The sequence below is a fragment of the Dipodomys merriami genome, unplaced genomic scaffold (assembly GCF_024711535.1).
Source record: "Dipodomys merriami isolate MVZ:Mamm:240054 unplaced genomic scaffold, mDipMer1.0.p SCAF_13, whole genome shotgun sequence".
Lineage (NCBI taxonomy): Eukaryota > Metazoa > Chordata > Mammalia > Rodentia > Heteromyidae > Dipodomys > Dipodomys merriami.
The window spans coordinates 6,971,853-6,984,028 of record NW_027202604.1 but is presented as its reverse complement, the minus strand read 5'-3'; the positions used below and the strand labels follow the sequence as shown (position 1 = coordinate 6,984,028).

The 12,176-nt window shown below is 44.7% G+C and overlaps 1 protein-coding gene across 2 annotated transcripts in view; it reads right to left on the bottom strand.

Annotated features, from left to right (window-relative positions):
- Positions 1 to 8,863: 8,863 nt before the first annotated feature.
- The window catches only part of Galnt15 (polypeptide N-acetylgalactosaminyltransferase 15), a 32,164-nt gene continuing 28,851 nt past the window's right edge, over positions 8,864 to 12,176 (bottom strand). For both annotated transcript variants that reach the window (XM_070018643.1, XM_070018644.1), the window contains one exon: positions 8,864 to 11,463. In XM_070018643.1, the coding sequence (XP_069874744.1) occupies positions 11,317 to 11,463 (147 nt within the window). In that variant the 3' untranslated portion in view covers positions 8,864 to 11,316. The remainder of the gene's footprint in view (positions 11,464 to 12,176) is intronic.

The following is a 12,176-nucleotide window of genomic DNA, read 5'->3' as shown; positions in this document are numbered from 1 at the left end:
TGTATGTGCCTTTTCCGTATAACTGTAAAATTCTTGCCAGTGGCTCATACCTGTAATCCTAGCTACTCACTGGGAAGATCGAGGTTCAGGGCCATCCAGGCAGAAAAAATTCAAGAGGCTCTCAATGAAAAGCTGGACAAGATGGCATATATTTGTTATCTGAGCTAAAACAGGAAGCCTAACACATATGTATCATGCCCTAATATGCACTTAGGCAGAAACAAGACTTAACCTCAAAAATAACCACCAAAAGTCAGGGCTGAGGGTGTGGCTCAGAAGCAAGTAGTGAGGACCAAATTTCAAACCCCAGTACTGTCCCCTCCCCACAAAAAGTAATATTCTATACATGTATGTTTCTAACTTAATTTGCTACATTCATATAAATACTTGAATTATTGTACTTCTCCTAGCTATTCCCCTGTTATTGTAAATTGGATTATCCAAATATTTTGTAATTATAAACAGAAACAATGGACAGAAATGGATTTGAATGAAAAATCAGAAGAAGGAAAAATAAAGCATTGTGAAATCCTGAAAGATTGGATCTTTGGGCCACAGAGGCTGTTTCCTGGCTCAGGCCCACTTGCCTTTGCCAACTGTGATCTCCTTCTCTGCCCTACGCGCTCCAGGCCCAGCATGAACAGGACACAAGGTCCAGGATCCTGGCACATCCTTGATCTTCTGGCCTCCTTCCCTCTGCCCGAGTCCTTCCTCTGGGACTCCACCCCATGCACATTGAAGTATATCTTCCATACTTCAGTCCAAGGGGAGGTGACGAAGAAGGCATTGAGCCAGGTTTGGAGGGAATTGCAGGGCACCAAGGAGGTCAGTTTTTGTCCTCCGGGGACAGTGGAGAACCACAGCCACCATCTGAGCTGAGGAATGACAGCAATATCAAGAGCCAGGACTCATTCCTTTCTTCTCCTCCTCTATTATGTCCATTCATTCATCCAATATATACTAACCATATATGACTTAGACATCTGGATTCGTCACTGGAACATAGCCACAATGTATCCTGTGGCTCTCAGAAACTCTTACCTTATTGAGACACACATCATCTTCCTTACTGTGGGCCTCCTGAGCTGCTCCAGACCACATTTCTCTCCGTGTGTAAGAAGCCAATGGTGTGATTTGTCCCTGAAGCCCAGCCACTCTATTGCACTCTCATGGTTTGGTTGTACTTCAATGTCATGAGAAGCTTCAGTGTTGTTCTACAAAATTCCCCTTCCTCTCTGTAAGTCTTAACTATCATCTGAACTTCTTGATGTTAAGCTGCAGGGCCCACCCCTACAGGTGGCCAGATACCCTCTGGCAGGACTCCCAGGAGTACCTGGGTGGCTGGCCCCTGCTTCAGCTCCATAGCTCTGAGGCGTGCTCTGGGCATCCCCAAGTCAGCCTGGGGAGTCAGTGAATCAGGCAAACCAGTGTGTTCTGGTTTGAGTCAATGAAACTAGAGCCTGAGAAGTCTTGAGGGTAAGTGGCTTCTTTGGGAGGGGAACTTGGGGAGCAGGAAGGTGAGAGTAGGAGGAGAGACAGAACAGAAAGAACAGACAACAGGAGTGTTATTGAAGTGGCTGCTTGGTTATGCTGAACCATCCTGAAAAGAATTCAGAATACAGCAACAATTACCTGAAAAGGGAAGGAGGGAAGGGAAAGAGGGGAGGGAGGGGAGGAAAGGCTAGGGAATCGGCCCACAGTCTCCAGTGGGCTCAGGGACTGAGGTTTGCCCTAGGCATGGTAACTTAGCCCCATTCCCTCAGGCTGATTGCTTCCTTGCTGTTATTGAGATCTGAATTATTCCCTAAAGGATCTGCTGCTGAAGGCCCCTGAGCAGCTGTGTGCAGAGGAAAGCTGTGGGAAGTGACTGACCATCTGACTTCATCGATGCATTCATCCATTGATAGTTTCGTAATTGATGGGTTATTGGGAGCCAGTGGATTTTTTTGTCGGTGGTGAGGGCTGAAACTCTGGGCCTGGGCACTGTCAGCTCTTCAGCTCAAGGCTAGCGTCCTACCACCTGAACCACAGTGCCACTTCTGGCTTTTTTTCTGCTTATGTGGTGCTGAGGAATCAAATCCACAGCCTCATGCATGCGAGGCAAGCGCTCTACCACTGAGCCAACTTCCCAGCCCAAGCCAGTGGATTTTTAGGACTGTAAAACCTGGTTGAAGGGAGTGGATCATTGAGGGTGTGTCCTTGGAAGCTATGTTGACTCTGGACCCTTGCTCTCTCACCTTCCTCCTACTCTTTCTCCTCCTTGGCTGCACTAGGTAGGCATCTCTGTTTTGCCATATTCTTCCACTGGACCTCACCACAAGCCCAGTAACCATGGAGCCAGCTGACCATGGACTGTGGACCACCGAAATCATGAGCCAAAATACCTCCTTCCTCATTTAAGTGGCTTTTCATGGGTAATTAATCACAGTAGCAACAACAACAACAACAAAAACATAGTCAGGCTGGATTCTGGTGGCTGATGCCTGTAATCCTAGCTACTCAGGAGGCTGAGATCTAAAGATTGTAGATTCCATCCTGGAAAGGAAAGTCTTTGAGGATCTATCTCCAATTAACCAGGAAAAAAAAAGCTGAAAGTGGAGCTGTGGCTCAAATAGTAGAGCATTAAACCTTGAGCAAAAAATAAAAATAAAAAATAAAAATGCTCAGGGACAATGTGCAGGCTTTGAACCAAAATGAATAAATAATAAAAAGCACAGTCATTGTGCCAGCTGCGTAAACAGCCCTGTATTCAGAGAAGACACTGAAAGCAGGAAGCCAAAGACCCAGGACTAAGGGAATGGGAGCCAGCATGGAACTGCTCACAGGTGGTGGCTCTGTGCCGAGGCTTCCAGGGATGTGGGACTTGATGCAACATCTCTGCAGTCCCTTGTTGACCTCTATAGTCTTGTAATATGGACATGGCCCAGTGGATGGCATGCCGCTGGGCCAAGGGAAGGGATCTCTGGTTCATATCTAGAGTACCAGCCTCTGCATGGGACTCAGTGGGAATCAAGATTCTAGTGAGAAGATGGTAAGTTTCCAGAAGTCTCTTTTGCTTTAGTCCAGTCTGGTGCTAATGGTGAAGCTGGGCTCAGAGAGTCTGCGCCTCTACTTGTTCCCCAACTGAGCTGCCTTAAACCTTTGACCTTCCCAGTGGCATTGGATACATGGCCTGTCCTCCAGCCTGAGACATCACATTTGTCATTGGTCAGCGTAGTGGTGAATTAATCCTGTCAACCAAGACAGCTTGCAGGCTCCAAATCCTTTTCCTGTGAAAGTTGCTGCCAAAATTTGAGGTACATGGAATGCCTGGAGTATGAATGCCTGGCTCAATTAGCTTCAGGACGTGTGTGTGTGTGTGTGTGTGTGTGTGTGTGTGTGTGTGTGTGTGTGTGTGTGTGTGTGTGTGTGTGTGTGTGTGTGTGTGTGTGTGTGTGTGTGTGTGTGTGCCAGTACTAGAGCTTGAACTTCAGGCCTGGTGCTATCTTTGAGCTTTTGTGCTCAAAGCTAGTAGTGCTCTACCACTTGAACCACAGCTCCACTTCCAGCTTTTTTTGGTTGTTCAGTGGAGAAAACAGTTTCTTGCCTGGGCTGGCTTTGAACCATGATATTCAGATCTCATCCTACTGAGTAGCTAGGATTACAGGTATGAGCCAGTAAAAACTGTCTTTATTTATTCTATTTAATTTTTTGGTGCCAGTACGGGGGCTTGAACTCAGGGTCTGGGTGCTGTCCCTTAACTTTTTGGCTCAAGGCTTTTGTTCTATCACTTGAGTCACAGCTCTACTGTGGTGCAACACCATCCTTGAGCTCTTTTCAGTGGTTCATTGGAGATAAGAGTCTCATGGGACTTTCCTGCCTGTACTGGTTTCCAACTGGGATCCTCAGCTTCCTGATGGTTTGAGGATTTGATTGCCAGGAATCTTATATGTGCTGTCACCATCAGATTTTGTCACTCTCAAATAAGTGGCAGGAAGGTGAGTCCTTCCCACTACCTTGTTACTGGCATCCATTTGAGGTCCAGCCATGAGCATTACCATTGTGAGTCACTGAGGAGGGAGAAAGAAGCTACTTGAATACTGCAGCCAGATTTTCCAAGAGCTTGTCACAAGACAGATGAGTTCTAATTATCTGTGCCTCCTCTTATGCCCTGGGTACTCCTTGGTTGACTGATTATAGGCACATAGCAAGGCTCATGTGACACCTGCTACTCTCCTAGGGCACAGACACTAGTACCTGTGTCACAGAAGACCTGAGAAAGGAGAAGGCACCAACCACAAGGCCTAGCTTCAGAGTCCCCTCCCTACTTAACATATGTTATTGCCCAGAACACAGACAGGTAGTTCTGTGGCACAAAATAAGTCCACATTGTCACTATGTCTGTGAGAACCCTACAGCAAGACCACAAGGAAACTACAAATCACCAGATAGTCCCTCTCTTGGTAAACATGGCTGAGGGTTTCCAGTTAAGTCTCTAGCCTTATTCTATTCCTCCTACAACTTCCTAGATGAAAATCAAGATGCCCAAACACACAATTAACATTCTTTTTTTGGGGGGGGGGGGTTTGGTTGTGGGGCCTGAACTCTGGGCCTGGGCGCTGTCCCTCAGCTCTTCAGCTCAAGGCTAGCGCTCTACCACTTGAGCCACAGCGCCACTTCTGGCTTTTTTCTTTTTGCTTATGTGGTGCTGAGGAATCAAACCCAGGGCCTCATGCCTGCAAGGCAAGTGCTCTACCACTGAACCACCTTCCCAGCCCCAATTAACATTCTTTCTTGCCCTTTTTCCTTCCTTCCTTCCTTCCTTCCTTCCTTCCTCCCTCCCTTCCTCCCTCCCTCCCTCCCTCCCTCCTTCCCTCCTTCCTCTCTCTCTCTCTCTCTCTCTCTCTCTCTCTCTCTCTCTCTCTCTCTCTCTCTCTCTCTCTCTCTCTCTCCCTCTCTCCCCCTCTCTCTCCCTTTCTCTGGCTTCAAATCCTAGTACCCACAAAAATAAATAAATAAATAATGAATGAATGAAGTGGTCCAGGTAAAGACAGAGTCCACGCACAGGGCTTCAGAAACTGTGAAGAGGGACAATGCATCCCTTAGATCTCAGACCTTAGCTTGCTGACTAGCTAAGATTACAGGCATGAGCCATCAGTGCCGGGCCTAGGTGATCCATTTGGCAACTGTATCACAAAGCACATTCAGTTACTTTCCTGGAATTGTTTTTAAAATATTACTGCCTTCCCAGAAACCAGAGAGCCTGGTACTGGGTGACATACATGCAGAGATGCTATTTTACAATTTTCTAATTTTCTGATTCATGGGTGACTCATTCAGATGTCCAAACCAATGATTCAGAAAATGCATAAGACAAGGTTATAGAAATATCATTGGTACACAATAGACATTCAACAAATATTTTGGTCTATTTTTTCAATCTGGAAAGGGATTCTAAGAGCCAAAATTACTTGGGGAAAGCCATCACAATCTGGGTTACTAATGGCAAATGTGTCATTTAGAAACTAAAACTCAGGCAATAAAATCAGCTGCAGCACAGTTTATAGCTCCCTGGATATGGGCCGGATGCTGTGTCTCCATAGGGACTGAATGCACCACGGGAGGATTAGAACCAGAGTCAGAGGATTTTTGTCTTAAGCCCCTGTCTTTTGGGGAAGCCTTGAGAAAGTCCAGAGGCCCCTTGACGCATCATTTAATGACTTTTCCCACAGATGGAAAGCGAATGGGATTAACAGGATGTTCTTGTTTTACACAAGATTCTCAAACAACTTCTATCATATATTCACATATGGTATGCAAGAAAGGAAGAAATTATAAATCCCATGTGAAACCCCTTCTCTCCCTCCCTCCATTCCTCCCCTCTCTTCCTTCCTTTCTTTTCCTTCCTTATTTTTATTTTGGTAGTATTGGAGTTTGAACTCAGAGCTTAGTACTTGCTAGGCAGATGCTCTACCACTTGAATCATATTCCTACCCCTCTCAGTTTTGGTTACTTTTGAAACAGGGTCTTGGATTTTTGACCAGGCTAACCTGAACTTTGATCTTTCTATTTATGCTTTTCCAAAAACTGGGATGACAGCTATATGCTATTGCATCCAGCTCTGTATTTTTTATTTTCGTTCTGGCAAGGGTTTATTTTAGCATGAGAAACATTTCTTGCTCCCCTCACAGGAAATGGGACTGAAGGACTCTTTTTCTGGCTTTTTACTGATTGGGTTATGGTTTTGCTCAGGTTGACCTCAAACATAATCCTCCTGATCACTACCTCCCAAGTAGCTAGGATTATCACCCTAGCTAGGGGCCACCGTACTTGGATCCTTTCTAGCTTGTGTATGCCTTGATGAGTTGCTATTTATTTAGAAATGAGGTAGAAACTTATTTCTCAGAGACAGTTTCTCGAGTTTTATTGGTTTTCATGCCTGGACCACAAGTTTTGCTGCAAGATGAGCAGTAAAAGAGATCAACTCAGTTTTGCCTCCTGTAATGTTTGATCACCTATGGTAGAAAAGGCTGAGATCCTCATGCTAAATGTATTCTTGTATTCTCTGTGATCCAAACTGAGCTAGACTGGAACAGTTGAAGATTCCTACATTTTCAGAGACAGTAGCTAAGTAGATAGTATCCAGGAAGTTTAAACAAAGAATTTTGTAATTCTCTGGCTTTGTGTCCAGCAATTTGGGCCTCAACATAGTAAACCAGAAGCAGAGACAGTCTTACCTGGGAGAGGTGCTACCTTCAAATGTAGCCAGTTACTGACAACCATCTTCCCATCTTCTCAGCTCAAGAGCTTCAGGTATGCTCTGGGTGTCAGCATGCTCAGCCCCTTCTCCCTTTCTGGTGGCTAAATTTTTAGAGTAAATTTACCAACTTCCCTGGCTGCTTGCTGGGAATGGCCAAATGACATGGAGTAACCAATGAGAAAGAAGGCTTCTGGGAAAACGTTGCTTTTTCAACAGAAAAGGATGTCAGAGAAGAACTCTGTTTTTTTTCTGTCCTTTGTCCTGGGATAGTATTCAACATATGGTACTCTGGTGTCCAACTTGTGCATCTCTTATGAAAAGATAGATATCAGGAACAAAAGCCAACAGGGGTGAGGTTAAAAAAAAAAGTACAACAGTTGTGTGTGAGCCATTGCATCAAATATGAGATTACCTAGCTTAGATGGAGCACAAGAGATTATTAAAGAGATCTTTTTTTTTTTTTTTTGGGTCCGGTTGTGGGGCCTGAACTCTGGGCCTGGGCGCTGTCCCTCAGCTCTTCAGCTCAAGGCTAGCGCTCTACCACTTGAGCTACAGCACCACTTCCGGCTTTTTGCTTATATGGTGCTGAGGAATCGAACCCAGGGCCTCATGCATGCAAGGCAAGCACTCTACCACTGGGCCACCTTCCCAGCCCCAATATTAAAGAGATCTTTCCCCTCCCTCAGTCCCTCCCTTCCTGCCTTCCTTCCTTTCCCTGTTCTAAGGCTTGAACTCAGGGGGCACTGTTCCTGAGCTTTTTAACTCAAGGCTAGTGATCTACCACTTGAGCTACAGCTCCACTTCTGGCTTTTGGATGATTAATTGGAGATAAGAGTCTTTCAGACTTTCTTGACCTATATGGCTTTGATTTGCAATCCTCAGCTCTCAGCCTCCTGAGTAGCTAGGGTTACAGGTATAAGCCACTGGCATCTGACTTGAAATGTTGTTCTTCTGTATCCTGTTTTCTCCTTCAGAACTTGTGAAGTCAAGCATCCACTTAGTTTTAAGTACTAAGTGGAATTGAAGAAGTGTACTCTATGGCTCTTTGCTAAAAGAAGCCTATTCCTCTAGGCATTGGGGAAAAAAAGTTTGACAAGTTATACTTTTAAAAGATATTTTTAAAGAGCAACCACAAACATGCAGAAAAAAGTATAGCTGGGCCATGCAAGAAAATGCATGTTGATGTTTTGCATAAATGTTAGCACAACTGTCTGAGTGCTGGTGGCTCACGCCTCTAGTCCTAGCTGAGAGGCTGAAATCTAAGGATCATGGTTCAAAGCCAGCCTAGGAAAAAAGACTATGGAGCTGGAAGTGGACTGTGGTCAAATGGTAGAGTCCTCATCTTGATCATAAAAGCTCAGGGACAGTGCCCAGACCCTGAGTTCAAGTCCCAGGGTCAGTATACATATACACACATGCGTGCGCACGCACACACACACACACACACACACACACACACACAACGTTAGCACAACTGTACATATTGTGCAAACTATGCTTCTTTCAGAACTTTTTGGGGAATGTAACTTGTTTACACCTGTCTGTTCTGATTTGGTGACTGGCTGCAGTTTACTTGGTGTCCAACTGGCTTTCCTATGATGTGTCAGCAGAAAATGGAAACTTCCTTAATGTATGCAGGATATATGACCTCTAAAATGTCAAATTCTGTGGAGTGACAACATCATTGTCAAAGGCCTGGGGATCTTCTGATGTGAATGGTAGAACGGGACTGAGTTTGCCTGTGGGATCTGTGACATTGAGGAAAAGAAGAAATGAATCTGAGCCCTTTATGGGATGAACTCAAACAGGAATCAAGTCAGATGAGCTCCTCTACTTTTGAATCCGTTGGGGTAAAATGCATGTGGAGTCAATAGATAAGAGGAGAACTGGTTAAACTGGAAGGAGAGGGTTCATTTAAATCTAAATGGAAGCATGTGTTCTTTAAGAATCTGTAAGAACCAGTCAGCATTGACAGCCATCTTGGTAATAAAGTAATAGCTTGTGGGGATGAGTAAGGAAGTAGGAAACACCAGGTTCTACTTGTTCAACAAATTAAGCCATCAGCCACATGAGCCCTTCTGTTAATTCCCCCCCCCATACAACTTACATGAATAAATTCAGCCTTTTATTTATATTAATTTTCAAATACCCACAATGCAAATAATAAACTCCATTAAAAATAGAAGCCTTGTTTAGTTTTCATTCTTGAACCATTAATACCCCCATCTTTTGTGCCAGTACAGGGCTTGAACTAAGAGTCTCCAGCTCTTGGTTGGCTTTTCACTCAAGGCTGGCACTCTACAACTTGAAGCCACACCTTCAGTTCTGGCATTTTGCTAGTTAATTGGATATAAGCGTCTCATGGATTTTCTTGTCTGAGATGGCTTTGAATTACAATCATCAGATCTCAGCCTCCTGAGTAGCTAGGATTACAGGGATAAGCCACCACTGCCAGGCAGAATTTTTAACTCCATCTCAGCCTCCTGACATGAGGGGGGAATTTGTTTTTGATACAAACACACAGGTCTGAAGCAGTAAGCCAGTGGCTAAAATATCTTCTCTAGATAGGAGGCCAACGTTATCTAAAGTCCAATAGAACTACTCTTGGTAGTAGCTATCTGCATCTCTGATACAGTAACCATTAACCACATGTGGCCATAGAGCTCAAGCTTGTATGAGGGAATGATGTCACATTCCTCCATTATAATGAGTCTCCATTAAGATAGCTCCCAGTGGTTAGTGGTTGCCATGTTAGACAGCTCAGATCTAGCATATAGTCTAAGGACAGAGAGATGCAGTGGGCTGTAAATGGAATGGGTGGAGAATGCCTATGTAAGGATGTTAGGTATTTAAAAACATACTTCCTACCTAGTTTTTCCTATCAGAATCACTGTACTCAACTGGGTGCTGTCGGCTCACGCCTATAATCCTATATACTTGGGAGGCTGAGAGCTGAGGATCAAGGTTCGAAGCCAGCCCAGGGAAGAAAAGTCCCCGAGACACTATTATCTCCAATTAACCACTCAAAACCGGAAGTGGCACTGTGGCTCAAGTGGTAGAGTATTAGTCTTGTGTACAAAGAGGCTCAGGGACAGCACCCAGGCCCTGAGTTCAAGCCTTACAACTGACAAAAGAAAAGAGAAAAGAAGAAAAAAACTGCACTCAAAGACAGCCCAAAGGAGACAGCATCTTTAAGTGGGTAGAAGGGTACTAAACTTGCCGATTAGAGAGCAGACTCCATCTGGTAGAGAATTGGATGTGAATGATGTTTTCCCAATGGCAGAACCAACCCACTCAGCAACTCTTGTCTGAACTAGATAGGCCAGGCTCAGCAAGGAGAGCTTTCCCACTCCTGTCAGTCCTGGCTCTACTCCAGCCGAGATCTGTTCTTCCAAACATGTGAGCATTAAACCTGCAGCCACATATATGGGTCTCAGACACTTACTCAGGGCTCACATCTCACACACATTAACATTCAACTCTGCTTTCTTTAGAAAGAAACTGGTTCAGATGCTGGCATCTCTCTCTTCCAAGAAGTATGGGCCTTTACAATGGTTATTTCTTGTCAGGCCTATGCCAACCAAATATGGGGCATCAGGAGAGTTTCTCAACTGTAAACACCTGCTCTGTGCTGATCTTTGCAATACCAGTGACTAGAGAAATACATTGCAGGCAATTTTGGCTAGAGTTAGCTGAGCTACACAAGGGCTGGGGCAGGTGAACAGAGGTAGACAAGACCAAGGAAATTCTCATTTAGATGAAAACATCTTACCCAGCTCTATGGATGTTTCAGCAGGCTGGGACGAGCTGCAGAGTTGGGCCAAAGCTCTCTTCTATCTTCTCTCCATTCCTACCCTGATCCTCTCAGTGCCTCCCTGCGCTTGGGCTCAACCAATGAACACGAAAGCTCGTCTAGTGGACCTAAAGTTGTCAAATTGTCAGGTCACCGCTGAATTTTCATGGCCAACCAGCAATCCAAGTTAAGGCTACTTGAAGACAGAGAACCTGATCCAGTGGTCTAGGTCCAGCATCCTTGAGAGGCTGCCAGACAATGCCCAGGCTTCTTTCCCTAGGCAGAATCAAGAGCACTTGCTCAGTGAGAAAAGAAATGACTCTTCTGTACCATATGTTGATCATCTCTATTAATAAAGGCAATGAGAAAATGAATCAAATTTTTGGTAGGTACTAGGTTTGAACTCAGGACCTCTTACTTGGTATTCTACCTCTTAAACCATGCCTCCAGCAATGAGTTTTGCTGATTATTTTAGATATAGAATCATATAGATTTTTTTTTCTGCCTGAACTGGCCTTGAACCATGATCCTCTAGATCTCAGCTTCCTAAATAGCTAGGATTATAGGTATGAGCCACTGGTGCCCAGCTCTGTTTTACACAGTCAGCAGTCAATAAGATAAGGTGTGAGAAGGAGAGACTCTACATTCTTTCACAGAACTTTCTTTTGTCTACTACCAGGAGCACAAGCACAGAAGGGACTGATTCATGACATCTACATGCTCTTTCAGCTCCCTTAGGGCAGAACTGCAATGGTCAAAAGTCTTTTCCTCTCTGCCCTTGTGTTCACCGCTCATCCACAGGGTGGACCTGGTCAAACCGCCACAGCTGGTTGGCTTTATCCTGGCATGGACTCAAAAACAAATCCATGCTGCTTTGCTCATCCACAGCCTCCACGCACTTCCCGGAAACAATGTGGACAAGCATCCCATTCTGCAAATAGAAAAGATAAAGAAAGCCAGTTCCCCACAAAGGCAGTCCCCTGAAAGATACTTTTAACATTTGCACTGATTAGTAAGCAACTAATATAATTTGAACCAGCCTGCAGAGGAATGGTAGTGTTTTTTTTTTTTTTGGTTAATTCAAAATGTTAGCTACGATAGTCCTAAAATATAGTTGTTATTCAAACCCTTGGGGTCACTAATGTCCTTATCTTTGTTACAATTATGTTCTTTTTTTTGGTAGGTTGTGGGGCCTGAACTCTGGGCCTAGGTGCTGTCCCTCAGCTCTTCAACTCAAGGCTAGTGCTCTACCACTTGAACCACAGCACCCCTTGCGGCTTTTTCTGCTTATGTAGTGCTGAAGAATCGAACCCAAGGCCTCATGCATGCAAGGCAAGCACTCTACCACTGAGCCACCTTCCCAGCCCTATTATGTTCTTTCTTAAGCACATGTGGTGAGGATGATTTCCGGAAATAGAACCTGTCCAAGTTTTCTGCTGTGTTTTGGACATTCACTGTTAGCACTCTGTTCACAAATGTCCACTTTCAAAAGGATTTCATGAGCTCTGCCCTCTGTTTATCTTACAATTTTGTGCTGTGGCCAGAAGGTTACAGTAGAGAGCAAAGCCTCCACGATTACCTACATCCTGAACAAGCCACATTCAATGAACTATGAGTGCTCTGCTCAAAAACTAGCAGATTTAT